The sequence below is a fragment of the Mustelus asterias genome, chromosome 7, assembly GCF_964213995.1.
Source record: "Mustelus asterias chromosome 7, sMusAst1.hap1.1, whole genome shotgun sequence".
Taxonomy (NCBI): Eukaryota; Metazoa; Chordata; class Chondrichthyes; order Carcharhiniformes; family Triakidae; genus Mustelus; species Mustelus asterias.
The window spans coordinates 75,117,771-75,141,841 of NC_135807.1; the positions used below are offsets into that span (position 1 = coordinate 75,117,771).

At 39.8% G+C, this 24,071-nt stretch overlaps 1 protein-coding gene across 6 annotated transcripts in view; it reads right to left on the bottom strand.

Annotated features, from left to right (window-relative positions):
- arfgef1 (ADP-ribosylation factor guanine nucleotide-exchange factor 1 (brefeldin A-inhibited)) overlaps nucleotides 1-24,071 on the bottom strand; it is a 226,935-nt gene that overhangs the window by 45,974 nt on the left and 156,890 nt on the right. For all 6 annotated transcript variants that reach the window (XR_013498335.1, XM_078216289.1, XM_078216286.1 and 3 more), the window contains 10 exons: nucleotides 22,892-23,020; nucleotides 21,564-21,722; nucleotides 14,812-14,962; nucleotides 13,639-13,738; nucleotides 11,019-11,059; nucleotides 10,755-10,924; nucleotides 8,489-8,640; nucleotides 7,816-7,988; nucleotides 872-1,032; nucleotides 404-534 (listed from right to left, as the gene is read on the bottom strand). Coding sequence is in view for 5 of the 6 variants with exons in the window: in XM_078216289.1 (XP_078072415.1) it covers nucleotides 404-534; nucleotides 872-1,032; nucleotides 7,816-7,988; nucleotides 8,489-8,640; nucleotides 10,755-10,924; nucleotides 11,019-11,059; nucleotides 13,639-13,738; nucleotides 14,812-14,962; nucleotides 21,564-21,722; nucleotides 22,892-23,020 (1,367 nt within the window). In the remaining variant the exon portion in view is untranslated. The remainder of the gene's footprint in view (nucleotides 1-403; nucleotides 535-871; nucleotides 1,033-7,815; nucleotides 7,989-8,488; nucleotides 8,641-10,754; nucleotides 10,925-11,018; nucleotides 11,060-13,638; nucleotides 13,739-14,811; nucleotides 14,963-21,563; nucleotides 21,723-22,891; nucleotides 23,021-24,071) is intronic.

Below are 24,071 nucleotides of genomic sequence, written 5' to 3' on the forward strand. Positions count from 1 at the left end.
CCCAACTGTACAAAAATATTTCTGAGATAGGTTACTAAAATGTTCTAAGACATAGAAAAAACACCCATCTTTTAACATTGATATAATTTAATCCATCCTTCAGGTATCAAGACTTAAACTGCTCCTTCATTTTTATCCTTCAGAATAAAATAATTTGAAATGCTAATCAATAGATTAAATAATTTTAAGTTGCGTTCACAGTCAAAATTGATGAAAATATGCTTGCAAGCTACATATACAAAAAGACCCCAAAGAAATTCTGAATAAAACACCTAAGCAGCTATCAGATATGAAACAGTGGAATGAAAGTATAAACTGCCTATTGGCCTTCATTTTATCAAACATGCACAATCTAGCGCTGGTGCAAATACTGCTTTATTACTCAGAGAAAAAAGATTCTTACCGAGTTCTTACATCTAATTTGCATCTGTTAATTATGCATGACAACTCGAACAGAATTGGAAACCATCCTCTCACCCAAACTCTGTCTTCAGCAGCTACATTCATATCATCGCTGGTGTATTCTTTGAATGCCTGTAATATATATTGAATTTCACAATAATTTAAGCTACTTATGAAAGCACCTATCCTGAATCGCATTATGGAAACTTTTCACCCCAAACAAAATAAAAACGGCAACAAGTTCATCTTTTCATTGATAATTTTTCAATCTCACTTCCCTATCCAAATTAATCTTCGCCATCTTCCTCAGTTAAGACCTTATAAAACTTGAAGCCATAACCAGCCCCTACTCAGTGATGCATCATATTCACAAAATTAGTCACATTATAATGCAGTCTTCAATAGCTTGTTTCAACATTACCATCATTAGTATATCAATGTTATAAATTTGTAGTGACCAATGTTTCACCTGTGGTCTCTCTGATACATATTTTGCACAATGACGAATGAGGCGGATTGCTTCCATACTTGTATCAGGAAAGGCGGCATTGCAGGCAAATTCCGACAAACATTTCACTGCATCTTGAAAGGAATCTATTGTTGCAGGAAAATACTTTGCAAACACGTTCACTGTGAAAATAATTTCAAAAGTGAAATTTGAGTTGAATATTATAAAACATGTAGGTGTACTAAAACTCATTAATAAGTTACTTTCATAGAAATCATCCGGAGCACCCGGAGGAAACCCACACAGACACGAGGAGAATGTGCAAACTCCACACAGACAGTGACCCAAGCCGGGAATCGAACCCAGGTCCCTGGAGCTGTGAAGCAGCAGTGCTAACCACTGTGCTACCGTCAGTACCCTATGTTCTAATATTTACCAAATTGCAACCAAACTATGATTTCAATATAAGATAAAATAAGAAGATACTTTCAAATTGACGACTGATGTCTTGAATACAAAACTCAAATAAAAACCTAAACAGTCACTTACAAGTAAAATTGGATCATTGTGAAAGAAATGTGTAATTTCACTCAGATGAAAACAAGGGGGTTATTATTAAAAGCAACATTTTGGTAGGATTGGGGTATCCTGCTGTAATCAGGAGTTGCTGAACCAATACAACGAAATAGATCTTTCATCCGAATTGTGTTACAAAGATGCGATATATGGAATTAATTTTATATCTCATCAGTTGGTTTCACATATTAACTTTTTTTAAAAAAAGGAATGTTTCACTCAAAAATGAAGACACTGACTTAAAAAGCTGTTAATTGCATCACTGTACTATTTCATGGAGATGTAGGATCTACAGAGACTGCAACAGATGACACCCCTGTAGTGGTGTGAAAAACTTTCCTTCCATCTCATCCAAATAGAAAAATCAACCATGAAGGAATTAACTGCGGAAACATTAAAACTTAATCACCTAGGCCATCACAATGGCCATGAGGAGCTGTGCCAGACATTAGTTGATCAACTTCCTTTTAGAATATACAACTGGCACAGTAGGAGGTCATGTGATAAAACCTTTTATATGGATACTTGAATTTAGGATTGAGCATAGATATTCTAGTTACTGGTGAGTGGCTGTCCCTTGCACACTCTCTTTTTACAATATTATAGCTAAGGTTTGAACACTATTCTGCAGAGTTACAAGCATGCCTACATTCCTACAGCAGATAAAGACTCTCAACTAAAAGTCACTGGATTTCTACAACAGTGTTTCCAGGAGAAAAACTGTTTCCAGCTGAGAACCAGCACAATGAACTCATTCATTTTTTAAAACTTGAAATTTAACTTGGCCAATACTCTCAAAGTTGTATTTCTTTCTGCATGCTTTGAGTTTGCATGCATTACGGGGAACTAATCCCTAAACATAAAGAAAACACAAAGCAGGTACGAGTTACAGTGCTGTCATATTAACAAAATGACCACTTTAGAAGCTAGTGTGTTTTTGGGAGAGAGTGAGACAATTGGGAAGTAACAGCTCCAGTAACAGATGTCTACGAGTTAACCCACAGATGCCTGACCCAAAGTAAACTGAGAGTTGCTATTTCTCGCAAAGGATTGAGAGAAGGAAGATGGATGAAGCTGACAGACATTCTGTAAAGGGGAATATGGAGGAAGGACAGAACAGTCCCCAGGGCTAACATGGGTGTGATCCCAAAATTATTCATACAAGGGGTAGACATTTTGCTTGGGAACAACCTGGCAGGTTGGGGTGTAGTACCCACAAAAAGTCAGGGACAGTCCAAAGAGGCTTAACAGTCTGGAGAAGACTCGCAGAATTCTGTCAGGGTATAGAAAGCTGAGAAAGGTTCAGAGGTCTTATAGGGGGCATTACAACCCAAGAGGATGCGGTGGCCAAGGAAGGGCCATTTAAATTAAAAGAGGCCAACGCCAGGCCAGCAGTATTAGGAAGAGTTAGAATAGAACCTGATGCTAAGTTCACAAGGTCAAAACCAGGCCAGTCAAGTTAAGTCATCAAGGAAATGCTGGCGGAGTTTTTAAAAAATGAAGGGAGTTACTTGAACATCCAGTTGGCAAAAAGAGTTATCCACTGGTATATCAAATGAGCAAGCTCAAATTTTAAACCTCAACAACAGCAGTGTAGATGCAAAGTCTACTAAAGAGGAGAGGTATAGGAGGCAAGACCAGACACCATACCAAGGCTTAAAATCAAGTTACAACCCACTGACTTCCTAGAAATCTTCCGAGAGTGTGAAATTCACAGGTTGTAGAAGTAATCACCAAAGGGTTAGCACTTGTAAGAACAGCCCAGTCCTGAAAATTTCCATAATAACAATTTTGCTGAGCTGCCTGTGTGCACAGATAGTTGGAACTGCAAATTTTCTCTATTCCCACAGGTAACCAAAAGCTAGTCACTAGGAATCTGAGGCTAGTAAAAACTAGTAAAGTCCAAAAGTCCGAGACTATACAAAATTAGAATTCAAAGGAACAGGCATCAGTTTCATTATCATTCCTTATGCCTGACCCCAAAAGAACAAATAAATCCGAAACCCAAATGCAAGGTTAATCTTTTCCAATGAAACCTGGGTTTTGTTTTGTAACAGCTACCAGAAAGGAAACACCCCCCCCCCCCGCCGCCGCCGCCGATCACCCCCTGTGCTGGTCTGCCCCACAACCCATGGACATTGAACCCCATAAGACATAGGAGCAGAATTAGGGCACTCGGCCCATTGAGTCTGCTCCGTCATTCAATCATGGCTGATATTACTGTCATCCCCATAACTCCTGGTCCCCTTATAAATCATCTATCTATCTATCTCTGTCTTAAAGATACTCAATGACCTGGCCTCCACTGCCTTCAGCGGCAAAGAGTTCCACAGATTCATCACTCTCTGGCTGAAGAAATTCCTCCTCACCTCTGTTTTAAAGGATCGTCCTTTTAGCCTGAGGTTGTGCCCTCTGGTTCTAGTTTTTCCTACTAGTGGAAACATCCTCTCCACGTCTACTCGATCCAGGTCCCGCAGTATCCTGTAAGTTTCAATAAGATCCCCCCTCATCCTTCTAAACTCCAACAAGTACAGACCCAGAGTCCTCAACCGTTCCTCATATGACAAGCTCTTCATTCCAGGGATCATTCTTGTGAACCTTCTCTGGACCTTTCCAAGGCCAGCACATCCTTCCTCAGATACGGGGCCCAAAACTGCTCACAATACTCCAAATGGGGCCTGACCAGAGCCTTATACAGTCTCAGAAGTACATCCCTGCTCTTGTATTCTAGCCTTCTTGACATGAATGCTAATATTACATTTGCCTTCCTAACTGCTGACTGAACCTGTATGTTAACCTCAAGAGAATCTTGAACAATGACTCCCAAGTCCCTTTGTGTTTCTGATTTTCCCATTTAGAAAATAGTCTGTGCCTCCATTCCGCCTTCCAAAGTGCATAACCTCACACTTTTCCACATTGTATTCCATCTGCCACTTTGTCCACTGTCCTAACCTGTCCAAGTCCTTCTGCAGCCCCCCTGCTTCCTCAATACTACCTGTCCCTCTACATATCTTTGTATCATCTGCAAACTTAGCAACAGTGCCTTTAGTTCCTTCCTTCAAATCGTTATCCCCACTGATCACCACCGTCTGCAGAGTTCCCCTTCCCCCTTGGCAACCGTCCGTCCCCCCCCCCACCCGCGGAGCTCCTCCCTCCCCGACTGCTGCAGAGTTCCTTCCCTCCCAACCTGATCGCCACCCTGACAAAGTGCAGAGCTCCCTCCCTCCCACCCTGGCAGAGTGCAGAGTTCTCACCCTCCCACCCTGCAGAGCCCTCTTTCCCTCCCTTCCGTCATAGCTCCAGCCCACTCAGGCCCCATCCCCTTGAAAGTGCCCTGGCACAGTTATGGTGCCCAGTGAGCAGTGCCAGGCTGGTCCTGCCCCAGGGGCTTTAATGGCCTCCAATCGCCCTGGCGAGGCCATCATGTCTGATCTCCTGCTGGTGGAGACCATCTGTGATTCTTGCCAGTGAGAATTGCGACCGGCGAGCAGGTAAGGTCAAGTGAGCCCAGACAATAGCATCTGAGACTCACTAGTAACATTTAAATTATGTCATTAATATTTAAAATGGGACCAGCATGATCGGGGGAGGCAAGAAACTGGGCGCGTTTCTTGGTTTTCACATCTCACCCGATTGTACCATTTCAGCTCGTGAAAGTCAGGCGGGACAAGGTCATAAGATCGTGCCCACTGACTTAAAATACTGGTAATTGCATCTGTTCAGCCACATTCCACTTCATGGAGATGCACGATCTATGGGGGCCCAAAAAGACAATGAAAAGCCTCCCTGGAGGTTTGAAAAGCTTCTTTCCTATCTCATCTAAATGGAAGAATCAACCATTCAGGCATCAATTACTGGAACATTAAAAACTAATCATTTTCGCTATCACAAGGCTAACAGGAGCACTGCAAGACAGTACCAAAGCATAATGCCTCTTAATATATTCTTCATTTCCACACATCACTTATCAGGTTGTAACCTACAATAAACAATTCAAGTGCTAATTATTCATCAGTTGGAGAAGATAGTTATAATTCATACTGTTTCCAGGAGGTTCTTCATTGGTAAGAGTGGTTCATTTTTACATCACCTTCTATCCCAAATAAGATCAAATTTTAAATCCTCATCATAGACTCCCCAGTGTTGAAGGAGGCCAAACAGCCCATCGAGTCTGCACCGATTTTCCGACAGAACATCTTATCCAGGTCTTATCCACGTAACCCCATGTATTTACTCCACTAATCGACCTAACCTACACATTTTTGGACACTAAAGAGCAATTTAGCATGGCCAATCCACCTAACATGCACATCTTTGGACTGTGGGAGGAAACCCACGCAGACATGGGGAAAACATGCAAACTCCACACAGAATCACCCAAGGTTGGAATCAAACCTGGGTCCCTGGTGCTGAGGCAGCGGTGCTAACCACTGTGCCTCCCTTATTTAATAATTGCCAGTTACCCTGCCAAGAGAAGTTTCTGGTTTTAAGACAAGGTTCCTAAAGCTTTATCAATCCCGTAACAAACTTATCACTACATGCAAAGAATTTCAAAACATAAGAATTTTAAACATTGTAATTAAGAACCAATTAATTTCCCACTGCATTGAGTTAAACCTGAATGCAGGTCTCAGGTAAAACATGGGGTTAGAACACAGGGCATACAAATAAAACACAAATTTGTGCAAGAGCCTAATATTCCATTTTCAAACATACATGTTATCCTTTAATAATACTTTGGCAAAAATCTATGACAATTTGGGAAGCAAAGAAGTAGAATTGATTGCAGCATTGGGATTTTGTGGCAAAAATCAGGAATGATAGCAACACCACTTGTGCAAAGGTGCAATTACAATGTGACCATAAGACCATAAGACATAGGAGCGGAAGTAAGGCCATTCGGCCCATCGAGTCCACTCCACCATTCAATCATGGTTGATTTCAACTCCATTTACCCGCTCTCTCCCCATAGCCCTTAATTCCTCGAGAAATCAAGAATTTATCAATTTTTGTCTTGAAGACGCTCAACGTCTCGGCCTCCACAGCCCTCTGTGGCAATGAATTCCACAGACCCACCACTCTCTGGCTGAAGAAATTTCTCCTCATCTCTGTTCTAAAGTGACTCCCTTTTATTCTAAGGCTGTGCCCCCGCGTCTTAGTCTCCCCTGTTAATGGAAAGTTATAAATGCAGACACCAGAGTCTGCAAAGGAGGGAGACAATACAGGAAAGGCATACCAATGGGGCAGCACGTGGCACAGTGCTTAGCACTGCTGCTTCTCAGCGCCAGGGATCTGGGTTCGATTCCAGCCTCTGGTCACTGTCTGTGTGGAGTTTGCACATCCTCCCTGTGTCTGCGTGGGTTTCCTCCGGGTGCTCTGGTTTCCTCGCACAGTCCAAAGATGTGCGGGTTAGGTTAATTGGCCATGCTAAATTAACCCTTAGTGTCAGGGGGATTAGCAGATTAAATACATAGGGTTCACAGGGATAGGGCCTGGGTGGGATTGGTGTCAATGCAGGCTCAATGGGCCGAATGGCCGCCTTCTGCGCTGTAGGGATTCTATGTAGCATTTTCATCCTAACTTGATTGTCTGTTTAATAAGCAGGCAAATATAGCAATGACAGTAAGAGAGTCTTGCACATCAAGATGCCAAGTAAGGAGACAACATGAAAAGGAGTAATGAATTGAAATTCGAAGAGTTAGACCATTTAAATTGGGCCAATACTGATGAAAAGAATAAATCATTAATGTCTATCATTGTTGAATGTTCTATTGACAGGAATTGCCTGTTAAAAATCAAACCTATATCATCTTATACAAATAGCTTTATAATGCATGATGGAAGTACTGTTTAAATATATAAAATATATAGACACATTTTCATTACAACATTAATATCTGCATCATCTCTGCAATGCTATGCTTGAGATGTAATGGTTTAAGTTGCAAAACTGTGATATGTAGCAGCAATGTGCAGTATACTACCTGTAAATAAGTGCCAAATTTAGAAGTGCAATCCAAACTGGTTAAATTGGGACCATTTGGATGGACTTCAGAGTCCAGTTCCTTCAGATAAAAATGACATAATTTACAAATTGCCTGATCCAACATAAACTTTCCATAATGTCAAACATTCCATAATTGGGCAAGGATTTTGTGGTTAGACAGGGTACTACACTATCAAAAGCGAGCAATAAAAAAATCCTTCATCCGGGGGGGGGGGGGGAGGGGGGGCAGTTCAATAAAAAGGTTTTATATTTTAATTTGGGATTGAGAAGATCTGAATTTTCTATAAAAAGAATTCATTGAAAAACTACATTCAAATGAATCAATACTTTAGATAACCCACTGAAAATTTCAAGCACTTAATTACACTGAAAATATACTCACTGACAATGTGTCCCGTGGTTTGAAATGCTAGCTCTACTATACTCTCATCTTGATCGGAGGCCGCCAGGTGAAAGACAGAGAAGATATTCTTCCACCCAGAACGAATATTACCAGCCTGCGAGTTAACCATCTGGGCAATGCAGCGAACCACCATGTCTCGGATTGTTGGCGATCTTAGGAATAAAAATATGTTTTATAAAAATGCAATTGAAAGCATGACATATGCAACTATAAAGTTAATAGGCGTATGGCCAATATGCATTTTTTGAAAACATAAACAACATTAAGAGGGGGAAGAGTGTATTGTAGAAATCTCTTAGCTACATGCTGTTCAAGATCATTCAGACATCTATCCTAATTTCATGACAATGATTTCCAAACAAAATCTAAAATATTTTAGCAGAAAATTGAAGACAGACAGCTTTTACATAGAGAGTATCTTCACCAATGTATCTTTCTTGTTAAACTATTTAAAAAATATAGTGATTGCACAGTGGCTAAACCAAACCACATATAACACTTTGGTACAATGCGCGTTCACTGCTTTTCAAACTTAAGCGACTCTTTTTTATTTTTGTTCATCAGCTACAATAGTTTCCACAGACTTTTGATGTGAAACTTGACTACAGAAAGGAAACTTTAAAAAAATCTTATTACCAGGATATAGGATTACCTGTTCTTTTTCATTATGTGTTCAAAAGGTCTCAAGAAATCCTTCTGAAACCTGAAGTTAGCAAGCTCTCCTTTCTCCAAAAACTTCATTGATAACTGCCTTAGAGAGTCTACTGCAAAAATGGCAACATCTTCATTGGGATTGCAGCCAACCTGGTAATAAATGGGAACAAAATTCACAGCATCAATACTGCGAATAAAAAACTATTTCAATCAAATTGTGGTATGTGGTTAAGTAACCACAAAACTTGACAATTCTACATGAAAAAATCAAACATGTCAATGCAAGAATTTTGTGCTTCAGTAATGCACACTGGATATTTCAATTAGAGAATTTTGTGTGACACTGCAAACAAGACTTAATTGCAGGTTACATGATGAGAGCACCAGACCATGGTTGAGAAAGAATTGTTATGACAGAGGGTAGATTGGGTTATAGGGAAAAGCTAGAGCAGTATAGAAGCCAGGAGAAGACTCAGGAGAATTAAAAACCAGAACAGGAGGGATGGCTGGTCGAGTACAGTGAGAAGTTGGGGACATTTGGGTAAAGTAGTTGGACTGATAAGAACAGGTTTAAAGACATGAGAAAGAAAAAGGATAGGTGAGGGGGAAAGGAATGTCAAGGGAAAGGGAAGACAAGACCAGACAACCATATTAAGTTGAAGGATGGCAGGAAGCAGAGCTCAGCAGGAAGTGGATTTCCAAAATACCAGTCCAAGAGATGTTGGCTAATTAAAAGACACCAGAACTGTCAGGGGCAGGGTGGTAAAAGAAAGAGTAACAGTATGAGCGATATTGCAGGACAAGCAGCATTGCAGGATCCGGTGTTGAGATGCAACAGCACAAATCAGGGAATACAAAGAGGCACATGGTCAGGTGCAATGCAGCAAATGCATACTGGATGATCCAAAAGTGATTGGACAGCAAGGTGGAATATGTCAACTGGTGTTATTGCTCAATGACATTGCTTGCAAATGTACAAAATGGTCTCTATTTTTTATGTAAAGAATTTTTTTAAAAATGTAGTGCATTTTAGCGTCTATGCTAATGGCTGCTGTAGATATAAAGGGAACAGGCACTGGTAGGCCCAATAAGGTTAATATTAAAAGCAGGGATGGAGAGCTTGTGGGGAGGAGGAGCAAAACAGATGAGTTGAAAAAATAGCTGAAGTATACAATATATAAAAAAAGTTACAATTGTGAGGTTTGTAAGATTTAGTGTTACAGGACTGTATCTTGTGGTTTATACAATTATCATATTTTGGGACTGTAACTTTAAATTTAGGGTAAATGAAGGAGGTAATGTGACCTGTGCTGCATTCTGCCTCAGTGGTTTGATTGTTAGAGGTAAAAGGATGGCTTAGATTCTTTTATTGAGAAGGTGGTGCAAAATATTTATGCTTGCGGACAATGAGCAAAGTCTCTGAGTTTACAACAAGCAGACTTTGATCTCCCAAGTTCCAGAAAGGTGTTATAGGCATCGAGTTGTAAACAGTCGAGTTGCAACTATCCATTTGCTTCTGAGATGAAAGGGAGTTGGAATCAACTAATTAACAATTTTACCTAGATGCAACGCTTGTGTCATGAAGAAGAGTGCAGAGGGAGCCATTTTCAGCATTAGATTACAAACTTCCCTACAAGCAGGTAGATGGCAAGTTGCCACTTTTGTCTTGTGTGATCTGCAGCCATCTTAGAAGTAGTAACAAGAGATAGAAGCAGCCAGGCCTGTACTTCAAGCCAAGAATATGCTGACTCCTTTTTCCACCATGCAGAATGCAAGCCAGAGCTCGTGCTCAGACTGAAGGCATGACAAAAAAGTCAAGAGGCTTAGAAACAAAAACAAATGGAATACATTTAAAGTGAATTTTAAAATATCCAGATATTTATTTAAAATAGCATTTTTACCATATAATCTCAACATAAAATATTAGCTAATACGTGAAACAGTAGCCAGGGTTAACCTGTGACAGGCAAAGTATAACACCTTTAACTTTAGAAGCTCCTGTCACAACACCACCTATAAATGCAATAAGCACCAAGTGTATGACCGAACATGTGCCTATGTACAAACATTAATATATGATAAAACACAAACATGCCTCATATGTAATTTACCACACAGTAATGAGTGCGAGTTGTTCACATTATCATTTAAGTTAATAAACCATAAAAACTAAACAATTATGTAGACATCCTAAAGTACTTCATTTAGACAATAAGCACACTTAAAATGAAGTCATGATGCATTAATTACTTTCAGAAAATTACCTTATTAAAATGATCTCCAATGACCTCCCATATTCTGGACCATTGTAGTCTGATACGCCCCATGTTGTAATAGGATATCTCAACTATCTTCTGAAGGCTGAACATTCGTGGGTGTGTTGGTGAGGCCAACTCATCCATAGAGACAGCACAAAGCCAGCGCACAAAATCAACTGCAAATGAAAAATAAATACAATTTTTTATCTAATGTGCCAATAGAATAAGCTGACAAGTTAATATTAAAAATGTTGTAATGTTAAGACATACCAATGGCATTTCCATCCAGTCTTGTAGATCCTGTGAAAATTCTGGAATGCAAAAAAAAGTTTTCCATTTTGAACATTATACATGAAATCATGCACACATGGCTCTCAGAATCATGTGCATCTTCAGCTCCAAATAGTGGGAAGAAGATCGAGCTGGCATATTTTCAGAAACAGCAAGAACTTTACTGCGGTGGTAACTGAAATTTCCAATATCCCAATATAAACCAAAATAACAAGCATATAGGGAATAAAGGGAGAGGAATTCCTGAAATTCATACAAGAGAACTTTTTTGATCAATAGGTTTCCAGTCCTACAAGAGGAAAGCAATGCTGGATCTCAGTCTGGGGAACAAAGTGGGACAAGTGAAGCATTTTTCATTGGGCAACATTTGATAAATAGTGATAACAATATTAAATTTAGAATAATGAAAAATTACAATGCAAAGTCGAATGTGAATAAACTCTACTGGAGGAAGTATAATTTTAGTGAGGTGAGGGGGAATCCGGACAGGAAACAAAGATTGCCAAGTAATAGAATAAATGGGAAGAGTTCAAAGCGGAGATAATTCAAGTACAGACTAGACATATTCCCACTGGGGGGTGGGGGAGGAAGAGAAAGGGCATCCAAAGCTGGAGTTCCCTGGATAACTGAAGATATAAAGAGCAAAATTACACAGAAAAAGGAGGCGCATGATAAATATTTCACTCACAATTAAGTAGAGAATTAACATGAGCACAAAATGTACAGGTTAAACAGATAAAGTATATGAGGGACAAAGTATGAGAATAAATTAGGAACGTAAAAGGGAATACAAAAATCTTTTACAAACAAATAAATAGTAAAAAGGTAATCAAAGAAAAGATAGGATAGATCTCAGACCAGAAATGACACATTCTTGTAGAGGTAGTGGGTTTGACTGAGGTAGTAATTTAATATTTTGCATCTGTCTTCAGTGAAAAAAAGATGCTGCCAACATTGCATTAAAGGAGCCAATAGGGAAATTGGAAACATAGAAGAGATACTGAAAAGGTTGGTAGAGCTCAAAATAGAAAAGCCACTGGCTCTGGTTGAGATGCAAAATGTATTGTAGGTGGCTGCTGAGGAAATTAAGAGTGAAAATTATGGAGGCTATGTCCTCAATTTTTCAGTCTTCTTTACATATGGCAGTAATGACACAGGATTGAAAATGTTACTCCATTGTTCAAAAAAAAGGCGAGAAGGATAAATGCAACACAATGACATCTGAATGTCATTTGTGAGGAAATCATTAGACATATTGATACAAAACTGACACTTGGAAAAATAACAGCTAATAAATGAAAGCCATATTGTGTTCAAGACAAATCACGTTTTTCATTGAGCTTTTTTGATTGAGATTCATTTCGATAGAAAGAATGAAGAGAGGTATAAAAACAATTTGGTACAATTTTAAATGGAGTTTAGGAACAGAGGTGGCTGGGGATGTCTGTACACAAATCTTTGAAACTGGCAGGACAAGGTAAGAAAGTTTTTAAAAGGCATCGGGGATCCTTGCTTAATAAACAGGTACTGAACGCAAAAGCAAGAAAATTACACTAAACTTTTATATAACATTGGTTCAGTTCTAGTTGGAGTCTTGTGGCTGATGGTAGCTGGCAAACCTTAAGGAGGATGACAAGAACTGTAAATAGGGAAAAGAGCAGATTTACTAGAACGGTTGGTAAACATTGGGCACAAATTTAAAGTAATTGGGAAAAGAATCAGAAGTGACCTGTGGAAATGTCTTTTTCTACAGCAGTCTAATTACACTGCCTGAAAGACAAGAGGAATCAAATTCAATAACTTTTGAAAGGAAATTGGATGATGCCTTGAAGTGGAAAAGATTTCAAGTGCGTGGAAAGACTGGAAGAATGGGAGCTGAAACCAACATACATAAAGGATGGAGAGGGTGAAAAACTAACAGCTTTTTCCAAATGATTGTCATTTCATTAATAGTGTCATGTAGTTCTATTTCTGTCTTTCCAAGTAAATAATGATTTACTTCTGCTTCGCACTCAAAAACGACTTAATCTACTTCTTGGCTCTGCTCACATTCCAAGTTGCAAGAACCAAACTAAATAATACACACTAAGAATCCAATAACATTGTAATTGAAGCATAATTTAATTTTTGTCAGCACGTCTAGCAGATTTAAAATTTCTTTGTAGCAATTTAAAAATTATACAAAATTAAAAATGTAAGTTTGCAGAGACTTATATTGCTGCTATCAAATACATCCAAAACAACAGTGGCCTAAGTTCTAAAAACAATTCCCCAAATCTCTCTGCTTCTCAACATTACTCTCCTTCAAGATACTCTTAAAATCTACTTCAAGCTTTTGATCATTTGCCCTTTTTGATCTTTTGATCATATCTTAACAGGTTTAATGTCAAATTTGAATGACAACCTTTGAAGTGCCCTGGGACATTTGATTATGTTAAAGATGTGACATAAATATGTTATCTTTGCTACGGATGTTATAATCTTGCATTGTTAAATCAAACATCAGATCGTAAATGTAAGAAAGTCAAAGTACAAGGTGCACAATGTAAACCAAATGAACTACAAAAAAAATGTAAATCTGAAATAAAATTGGTCTTACCTGTCAACTGCAACAACAACACTCTGAGAGCTTGTCTCACCAATGGATTCCTGGATACTAGCTATTTGCTTTCGGTCCACAGTCCCACCAACCAAAGTGCCTGAGTAGGCATAGAAAGAAGGACCTTGGGTTAAATTTTTAAGTGATGCATTTGTAAAACAAAGCTCAATCTGTACTTCCAAACAATTATAGGGAGAAGTAGCAAGAATTGTAAATAGAGTCTGATTAAACAGATAATCACATCAAAATTAACAACAAATAGCTGCAATGGAAATAGGTTTGGTCGGTCTCAATTTGTGCCTCAGAACAAATCAATATGGAATAAACTAGCCCAGATTCAAATGTTTTAATGCCAACAGGAAATAGTTAAATGTACAAAACAATTGTAGATTCTGTAGTTAGAGAAACTATTTACAGAGTACCTTATTGGAAAATTTGAAGTGTCAGTTTGCCTCAGCTGGGTAGGACTCCTGCCTAATTTTAGGATGTCCTGAAGACATGAGAAAATGCTATGCAAATACAAGCTATTTTTTTTCAGGACAACTTTATTAAACCATTCCTCCAATTTACTGCAGTTACTACAGTCTGATACTATATATTGGTTCCTCAAAAATAAAACTCAGCTGGAAACTTATTTCAAGATTTATTCTTCTGGAGTCTCTTAAGCACTCTAACCTGGTCTCAAATTACTGTCTTTTTCCTCCTGCTGTTAATGGGAGAATTAGATCAAGACATGGATGATGAAGACCAAGAAAAATATGAAGACAACAAGAATAAGATTTTGTTGTTTGGGGAGTAAATTCCAGAACAGGCTGCATAAAAAGCACCAGGAATGTCAGGCAGTGAACATGCAACAGACAGCCACTGAAAATGCAGGATTGCACGAAAGGTTAAGTTTCAGTATGCTGAGTTTGATAGGGAAAGGACTTGCCATAACCAATATTCCCATCAAGCTCTATGGGTACTCAATCATACAGAAGCCTGCAAGCCTTGCTCCATGTTAAATACTCTGCATACGGGCAAGCAAAAAGATTTAAAGGTATCATGCATTCAAAAATCTGTCTTTGCGCAACAACAAGGAACACTGGCATAACAGCAAACCCAAAGAAAGTGGGATGTGGTTGCAGTATGTTTATTACAAGCATATCCAAGTGATAAAGCAAACCAACTTACCCAGTCCTAGACTTAAAAACTCATCGGCTGACTGATCTCTAGATCCAGAAACCGATCCTTCTCTACCTCGAACCGTCCCAGAAATGTAGCGTGCTTTTACTCCAGTGCCTATTAACTGGGCCAGTTCCAGCTGACTGATACATTTTAAGATCTATGAATATTTACAGGTTAAGAAAAAAGACAAATTTACAAATTATTTCCAGTGACTCTCAAAATTAAACGACGACACAAAATGAGGTAGTTTAAATGTTTTGAAACACTCTCCAAATTTGCTTTAAAGTCAGTTGAATTACACTGTATAATCTAGCACAGTTAATGTACATTTATTAAATATAATTAATTCATACTATATACATACAAGAGAAATAGAATTTCTACTGAGTAGTCATGATAAAAATGCCTTTGCTGAAATGGGGCGGCACGATGGCACAGCGGTTAGCGCTCCTGCCTCACAGCGCCAGGGACCCACGTTCGATTCCTGGATTGGGTGACTGTCTGTGTGGAGTTCGCATGTTCTCCCCGTGGGTTTCCTCTGGGTGCTCCAGTTTCCCCTCTCAGTCCAAGATGTGCGGGTTAGGTGCATTGGCCATGCTAAATTGTCCCTTAGTGCCCCAGGATGCATAGATTGGAGGGATTAGTAGGGAAAATGTGTGAGGATACGGGGATAGGGCCTGGGTGGGATTGTTGTCAGTGCAGACTCGATGAGCCGAATGGCCTACTTCTGCACTATAGGGATTCTATGATCATTCTATGAAATATCGGACACTGTCATCATACTTGGGGTTGCCATTGACCAGAAACTCAACTATCCAAGTCATATTAATATTGTGGTTATAAAAGCAGGTCAGACGCTAGGAGTCCTGTGGTGAGTAACTCACCTCCTGACTCCCCAAAGCCAGTCCACAATCTACAAGGCACAAATCAGGAGGGTGATGGAATACTCTCCATTTGCGTGGATGAGTGCAGTTCCAACAACACTCAAGAAATTCAACATCATCTAGAACAAAGCACTTGACTGGCACCTTATCCATCACCTTCAAAATTCACTCCCTTCACCATCAACGCATAGTGGCAAAAGTGTGTACCGTCTACAAGATACACTGACTCCTTCGGCAGTACTTTCCAAACCTACCACACTGTCTCTGGTTCAAAATGCTGGAACTCCCACCCGGGCAGCATTGTGGGTGTACCAAACCATATGGACTCACCACCATCTTTCTCAAGGGTAATAAGGGATGGGCAATAAATGCTGGCCTAGACAATGACACCACATCCCAGAAATGAATAAAAAACTTAAACGTACATGGTGAGAACCATAATTGAAAAATGTATAAACTGAGCTAAAACCCAAAAGTAACAATGAACTTATGGCGGATTAGTAATTGCCAAACAAATATCTAAGTAAGCCAGATATTAGAACAATCCTTATCTACTCAAATCAGTCTTCAATTACCCAGAATTTAAAAGATAATAGTGGTGCTTAGCTTTGAAAATCTACGTGTTGGTCCAGGATTCAGCACAAATGTATGGTGCCACAAAATAGTAAAAATATAGTTCATTGCAGACTTCCCCAATAGCAAATTCGTATCCTCAAACTTTCTTATATGTAGGATAATAAACTCTCTGATAACAAGAGAAGGTCGGAGACAAATCAACATAACCACTCTAGCACCTCCAAGCAGTCAGAGAGCTACTGGTTCTCTTTTGGATTTGGAGGTTTAGATGGGGAGCAATTTGTTAGCTATGTCCAGGATGGGTTTTTGAAACAATATGTGGATAGTCCAACGAGAGAGGGGGCCATACTGGACCTGGTATTAGGGAATGGGCCCAGCCAGGTGATCAAAGTTTCAGTGGAGGAGCATTTTGGGAATAGTGACCATAATTCTGTAAGTTTTGGACACTTATAGATAAAGACAAGAGTGACCTTTGGATGAAGTTATTAAATTGGGAGCAGGCCGACTATAACCAAATTGGGCAAGAATTGGAGAATGTGGATTGAGAGCGGCTGTTTGAGGGTAAATCCACACCTGACATGTAGGAGTCTTTTAAAGACCAGTTGATTAGAGCGTAGGATAAGCATGGTCCTATGAAAATGAAGGACAGGAATGGCAAGATTTGGGAACCTTGGATGACAGGGGAAATTGTCAGCTTAGTCAAGAAAAAAAGGCATACGTAAGGTCTAGGCAACTAAAAGCAGAGTCTTTGAACGATATAGAGAAAGTAGGAAAGAGCTCAAAAGGGGAGTTAGGAGGACTAAAAGAGGCCATGAAATGTCGTTGGTCAACAGGGTTAAGGAAAATCCCAAGGCATTTTATACATATATTAGGAGCAAGGGGGTAGCTAGGGAAAGAGTAGTCCCACTCAAGGATAAAGGAGAAAGGTAATGTGTGGAGCCAGAGGATGTGGGTGAGATCCTTAATGAGTACTTTTTTGCATCTGTTTTCACCAAAGAGAGGGACACGAGGAATGTTGAGGCGAGGGAAGGGTCTATGAATACTCTCTGGCAGGTCAATATAATGAAGGAGGAAGTCTTGGATGTCTTAAAGTGCGTAGGGTAGACAAATCCCTAAGGGCCAGATGGAATCTATCCCAGGATACTGTGGGAGGCAAGGGACTAACTATCTGGGCTCTTAATGGATATCTTTGCATCCTTTTTGGCCATAGGCGAGGTTCCAGAGGACTGGAGAATGGCTAGTGTTGTTCCTTTGTTTAAGAAGGGAAACAGAGATAATCCAGGTAATTACAGGCCAGTGAGCCGAACATCAGTGGTGAGGAAGCTTTTGGAGAAGAGTCTGAGAGATGGGATTTATTCGCATTTGGAAGTGAATGGAGTTAGTGATGGGCAGCATGGTGTTATGCGTGGAAGGTCATGTCTCACCAACTTGATTGAGTTTTTTTGAGGACGTGTCAAGAATGATTGATGAGGGAAAGGCGGTGGATGTTGTCTACATAGACTTTAGTAAGGCATTTGACAAGGTTCCTTGTGGCAGGCTGGTACAAAAGGTCAAGTCTCATGGGATCTGGGGTGTGCTGGCTAGATGGATACAGAACTGGCTTGGTCATAGAAGACGGAGTAGCGGTGGAAGGGTGCTTTCTCAGAATGAAGATCAGTAACTAGTGGTGTTCCACAGGGATCCACAGTGCTGGGACCTTTGTTGTTTGTAATATATATATGTGATCTGGAGGAAACTGCAGGGGGTCCGATTAGTAAGTTTGCGGATGACACAAAAATTGGCGGTGTTGCAGATAGTGACGAGTATTGTCAAAGGATACAGCAGGGTATAGAAAGATTGCAGACTTGGGCAGAGAAATGGTCAAGAAGGCAGACAGCATGTTGCCTTCATTGGCCGGGGCAGCGAGAATAAAAGTTGGCAAGTTATGTTACAGCTGTATTAAACTTTAGTTAGGCCACATTCAGAATATTGCGTGCAGTTCTGGTCGCCACACAACCAGAAGGACGGGGATGCTTAGGAGAAGGTGCAAAGAAGGTTCACCAGGATGTTACCTGGTCTGGAGGGTTTTAGGTATGAGGAGAGGTTGGATAAACTCAGACTGTTTTCACTGGAAAGATGGAGGCTGAGGGGTGACCTGATAGATGTCTACAAAATTATGAGGAGCATAGATAGGGTGGATAGTCAGAGGTCTTTTCCCAGGGTGGAAGGGTCGGCTACAAGAGAGCACAGGTTTAAGGTGGGAGGTGGTAAGTTTAAGGGAGACATGCAGGGAAGGTTTTTCCACACAGAGGGTTGTGGGTGCCTGGAATGCACTAGCAGTGGAGGTGGTGGAAGCAAGCAGTTAGCAATGTTCAAGGTGTACCTTGATAAACACATGAATGTGAGGCAAGCAGAGGGATAGAAACCATGTATCGGCACAGGCTGGGTGGGCCAAGGGGCCTGTTTCTGTGCTATATTGTTCTTTGTTCTCAGGGAGAGGCCAGAACAGTGTGGTCTGGAGTGTTGGGGACAACACCTTATGAATTGTTTTCTTGTTTCCTGCCCTTTAGAGATTTTTAAAATTAACAGATTGGCCAGTTGCTGGCTGAGAAAACCAGTGGCAAGCAACTCTACTCATGACCCTCAGAGAAAGTCCCAGCTATCATGATCAAGGGACATGCTATCAATTGTAACAGATGCTAGGAAGAATCCCTGATCATCACAATGGACATCATAGGTTTCTGGATGCAAGAACCCCTCCCCTTCGAGGTAGGAAGGAGCGACTAACGCAGTTTCGGAAGATGGGTCACTCATTGTGATATTTTAATGTGGCAGCATGCCCCCTTTTTTTCTTCATTCCAGTTTTAACACTGGCCAGCTGGTTTTCCCAAGCCTCAGGAAACCCAGCAGCCAAAGAAAGGTCATAGAATCCCTGCAGTACAGAAGGAGGCCATTTGGCCCATCGAGTCTGCACCGACCACAATCCCATCCAGGCCCTTTTCCTGTAACCCCACATATTAACACTGCTATTCCCCTGACATCAAGGGTCAATTTAGCATGGCCAATCAACCTAACCTGCACTGAGAGGCAATTACTCGTGCATGGAACAGGCTAAGTAAAACATTGATAATGAGGAAATGAATGGAACTAAAGAGTGACAAATCCTCAGGAACTGATTACTTCCATCAGAAGGTATTAAAGGAACCAGGGGCACACATTGTTGATGCTCTAACTATAATATTTTAGAGTTGCCTAGATTCAGGAGTTGTCTCCCTGGATTGGAAAATTGCTCATGTCATTCCACTTTTTAAAAGGGTGAAAGAGAATATCCAGGGAATTACAGACCAGTTAGCCCAACATCTGTGGTGGGAAATCGTTGGAGTCTAGAATCAAAGATAGGGTAACTGAACACCTCAAAAATTGTGTTAATCAGAGAGAGTCAGCATGGTAGGTCATGCCTGACAAACGTCACTGAATTTTTTGAAGAGGTGACTAAGGTAGTGGACAGGGGAATGTCAATGGATGTTATTTGTATGGACTTCCAGAAGGCCTTTGATAAAAACCCACATAAGAGACTGTTAACTAAGACAGAAGCCCACCGAATTGAGGGAAAATTACTGACATGGCTGGAAAACTGGTTGAGTGGCTAGCACCAGAAAGTAGGAATAATGGGTAGGTACTCAAATTGGTGGGATTTGGCTGGTGGTGTCCTACAAGGGTGTGTGTTGGGGCCTCAATTGTTCACATTATTTATTAATGACTTGGATAATGGCATAGCAAGTCATATATCTAAATTTGCTGCTGATACAAAGTTAGGCAGCACTGTGAACTGTATAGATGTTAGCGTAAAATTACAAAGGGATATTGATAGACTGGGTGCATGGGCAAAACTGTAGCAGATGGATTTCAGTCCAAGCAGGAATAGGTCCCGCCCTCTGATTTCTGGAGTGAATCATGCTAGTGCACAGAGTATGGGAGATTCATTTTGAAACTCTCGTTGAAAAAACCAGCGTGATTTACTCCAGTTTTTACGCAAATTCGACACTGACAATTTATTTGGGAGAATCACCCCCAAACTATTTCCACTGTTTGGAGATTCTAGAACTCAGGGGCATCATCTAAAAATGAGGATCAGACTGTTCAGAAGAGATGTTAGGAAGCACAACTGTCAGCGGATGCCAGATTGGTTCCTAACTTTATATCTGAGATAGATAAATGTTTGTTAAGCAAAGGTATTAAGGAATATGGGTTAAAAGCAGGTATTTGGCATTAGGCCATAAATCAGCCATCATTTCAGTACATTGTGGAACAGGCTCGATGGGCTCAATTGCCTCCTTCTATTCCTATGTCCTAAGTGCTTTTGTAGCACTGCCTGTGGAGTAAGAGGAGCAGAAAGCTCTGCATTAACCACTCCATGATCCATTGCACTCCATGGCATGTGCTATCCTTCCAGCACTGCACAGCCCATGCCCTCCATAGGCATCTCCTGCTATCTTCACCCCTTCCCCTCAGATCGCTCAGGGCATCCCCATCAATTCCCAACACTTTTCCACTGATCTTTTGAGGCCACACATCAGTGCTTGGCACTCTGGTTTTTACCAGGACCCGAAGGAAGCGCAGACTTTCAGATTTCCTTACTACAAAACTATTTTGCTTCTCCTCCACCGCTCCATTAATATTGTGGTCTTAAGAACAATTTCTTGTCATAGATCGACTGTTAAGCATTTTGCAGTATGTAAATATAAAATAGGATTTTGTTCCATTTATGAAAGTCGTAAATTTTCTGAATTTGCTTATGTACTGGATGGTTCCAAGGAAGGGTGCAGGTTACTGACTGACAATAATCCGGTGTAACTGCCTAGATTTATTATGTTAACAAGCATAGGATGAGACATGTGAAAAGTAATTTTAGAAATTACTGCACATCTAGCACAAATGGCAAAACCATGTTTGAAAGCAGTATCCTAGCCAATCATAACTCTTAACAATAGAAAAATCAGTGATGACAAGCAAATCAATTAATACTCAAAGCAATGAAACAATTATAGCTGTTTGAAATTAGAAAATACCAGGCAACTGACTTCCTTTCATATAAAAATCAGCCAGAACATCACATTATTGTTTTGTTAATGCTCCAAAGACTAAACATTTTGTATAACACCTATTTAAAAAGCCAGAACAATTTAATAAATAAATATTGATGAAAAGCAAACAAGTTTAGAAATTCCATTTCAAAAGCACATAATCTCAATAGAATTAGACAAGCTTCTCCCAGTCTGAGAGAGTAAACATGGTAGTAAATATAAAGACATTTCATACCTCATGCCAGGAGGTCCCAAGATAGTTACCATCTGTGTGAGCCACTGTGATGAGAGTTTTGATAGTATCAATGTTCTTCTGCTTCATTTCAGTGATGCCAGAACTGGCTGTTAATAAAGTAAATCGTGCAAGAGCCTGCACATACGCATCTCTTTCAAGCTGTTAATATAATTGGAGTAATTAAAAGACATTTACAATGCAAAATAAAACATGAGAAATTTTAGTTCAAAGTATCAATGCTCAGAATTTGTCAGCGGCATTCACATCCCATGAATGAGTAAAAATGTAAAATACATATTAGAAGTTATGGTTCCCCAAAAATAAGATATTTTCTGGAAAGATGAGTTGTCAGATGAGCACATCTGTATAATGAATAATTGAGTTTCATAAAGCACAGATTTAACTATTGTAAATCATGGTGGTGTCTTTTTTGCAATCGAAAATCTTAATCTTTTTATCTTGAAAATACTGCATTTAATATGAATAAATTTTAACCTATTATCAACCTACTTAGCAGCTCTGCAATTAATCATAAAATCATAGAAACCCTACAGTGCAGAAAGAGGCCATCTGGCCCCTCGAGTCTGCACCGACCACAATCCCACCCAGGCCCTACCCCCATATCCCTACATTTACCCGCTAATCCCTCTAACCTACACATCTCAGGACACTAAGGGGCAATTTTAGCATGGCCAATCAACCTAACCCGCACATCTTTGGACTGTGGGAGGAAACCGGAGCACCCGGAGGAAACCCACGCAGACACGAGGAGAATGTGCAAACTCCACACAGACAGTGACCGAAGCCGGGAATCGAACCCAGGTCCCTGGAGCTGTGAAGCAGCAGTGCTAACCACTGTGCTACCGTGCCGAAGATTTTAGAATCTTCCAATCCAAAAACAAAACAAAAACAGTTAATGTAGGGTGGACGCAATTTATACATTTTTGTTTTGTTTTACACAATTGTTTTCCTGGTAACAACGTTTTAGGGCAGTTTGAGTAGCTTTAAAATTGTAGTCCTATCTTTTAAACAAAATATTCTGTTGGTGAGAAGAATTTGCAATCTTGTACAAAGGGGTGGGGGGAGGCACCATTACATGCTCAGAACAAACATACTTTAAACAGGTGACTTTTTATAAGGCTAAAAGCAAACATGTATTATTGCTGGACATTTCATTAACACCATGGCATAAAATGTTGTTTAGTTCAACTCAATACCAATTTCTGGTGATGTCATAAGCACAACAAATGGCCTGACAAATATTATCCATATTATTAAATTTTCTTGGCAAGGAACTGATTAGCTTATATGAGGGTGCTGAATATTACCTGAATATTGAAGATACAAGCTGTCCGAATAGCACACCGTATGCCCTCTAGGCAAAGAAAGGCCACCTCTGTATCATCACAATCTTGTAAGCCAACACTGAAAGCTGCCAAAAATGGTGTCCAAGCCAACTATGAAACAGAAAATTTCCTCTTAAAAACTTTTCTGAAAAAATAAACAGCATAGTTCGCCAGCTGATATTCGTAATGCACCATTTCCAGCGCCAAGCTTTTCAGACATATAACTGAACGGCACTGCAATAAAGTAATTCCTTCTTTCTAGTCCTTATTTCACACCAGTGTTAAAATGTACTTTTCCATATATATCAGCAATGAGAGGAAATAAAATCAGCACAAGCTAGAATAGCTCAGCTGTTCAGACAGCAACAGGGAGAGAAAAATATAGTTAACTTTTCAAATTGAGACTTTTCTTAGAATTTAACAGTTTATAACAAAGAACTGCTAGCTCTCAAATATTATATGCTTTTATTTCAGATTTCCAGCATCGGCAGTATGTTGATTTTGTTTTGAAGAATGTTACAAAAGATATTTTAAAGAGACCCCAGGAGTAAAAGATAAAACAGGAAAAACAAAGGGATTGCAGAAAAGATTAAGAGGCAAAATCCAGCTTTTTAAAATGCTGAGAGAAATGGAGACACAGATGCAAGATTCTTATAATTTGAAATTTGAGTGTTGACAGAGAACTTCAGTAGAAAATAATGAAAATATGACCCAATATTATGTGAGCTGCACAGAACTGAATATATTCAACAGGCTCACAGCAAAAGACACTCATGTTGTGTGCGTCAAATCTTTAATGAATGAATAGCAAGCTTGAGGTTGAAGGATAGGTTCAGATGATCAAACATACTATGGGACACAATGGCGCTGAGCTGTTGAGGCCATGTGCATACTAAAGCGAAGATGAATAATTCAAGGTTAGATTTTCTGGTTGTTTGCTCAATTTATTTTGGTGGGGTGAAATAAAGAACAGGGGAAATATGTTGCAACACCTTTCTTCCAGATACCTCAATGGTGATTGGATTGATAATAACTTTCACAAATTTACTTGAAATAATATTTTTGAACTGAGATTTATTCAGATTATAACAAGTCTTAACAGCTTATAAATACATAACAGTTCGATTCTATGGAAGTCTTATTCAAATTACAAATTGACTCA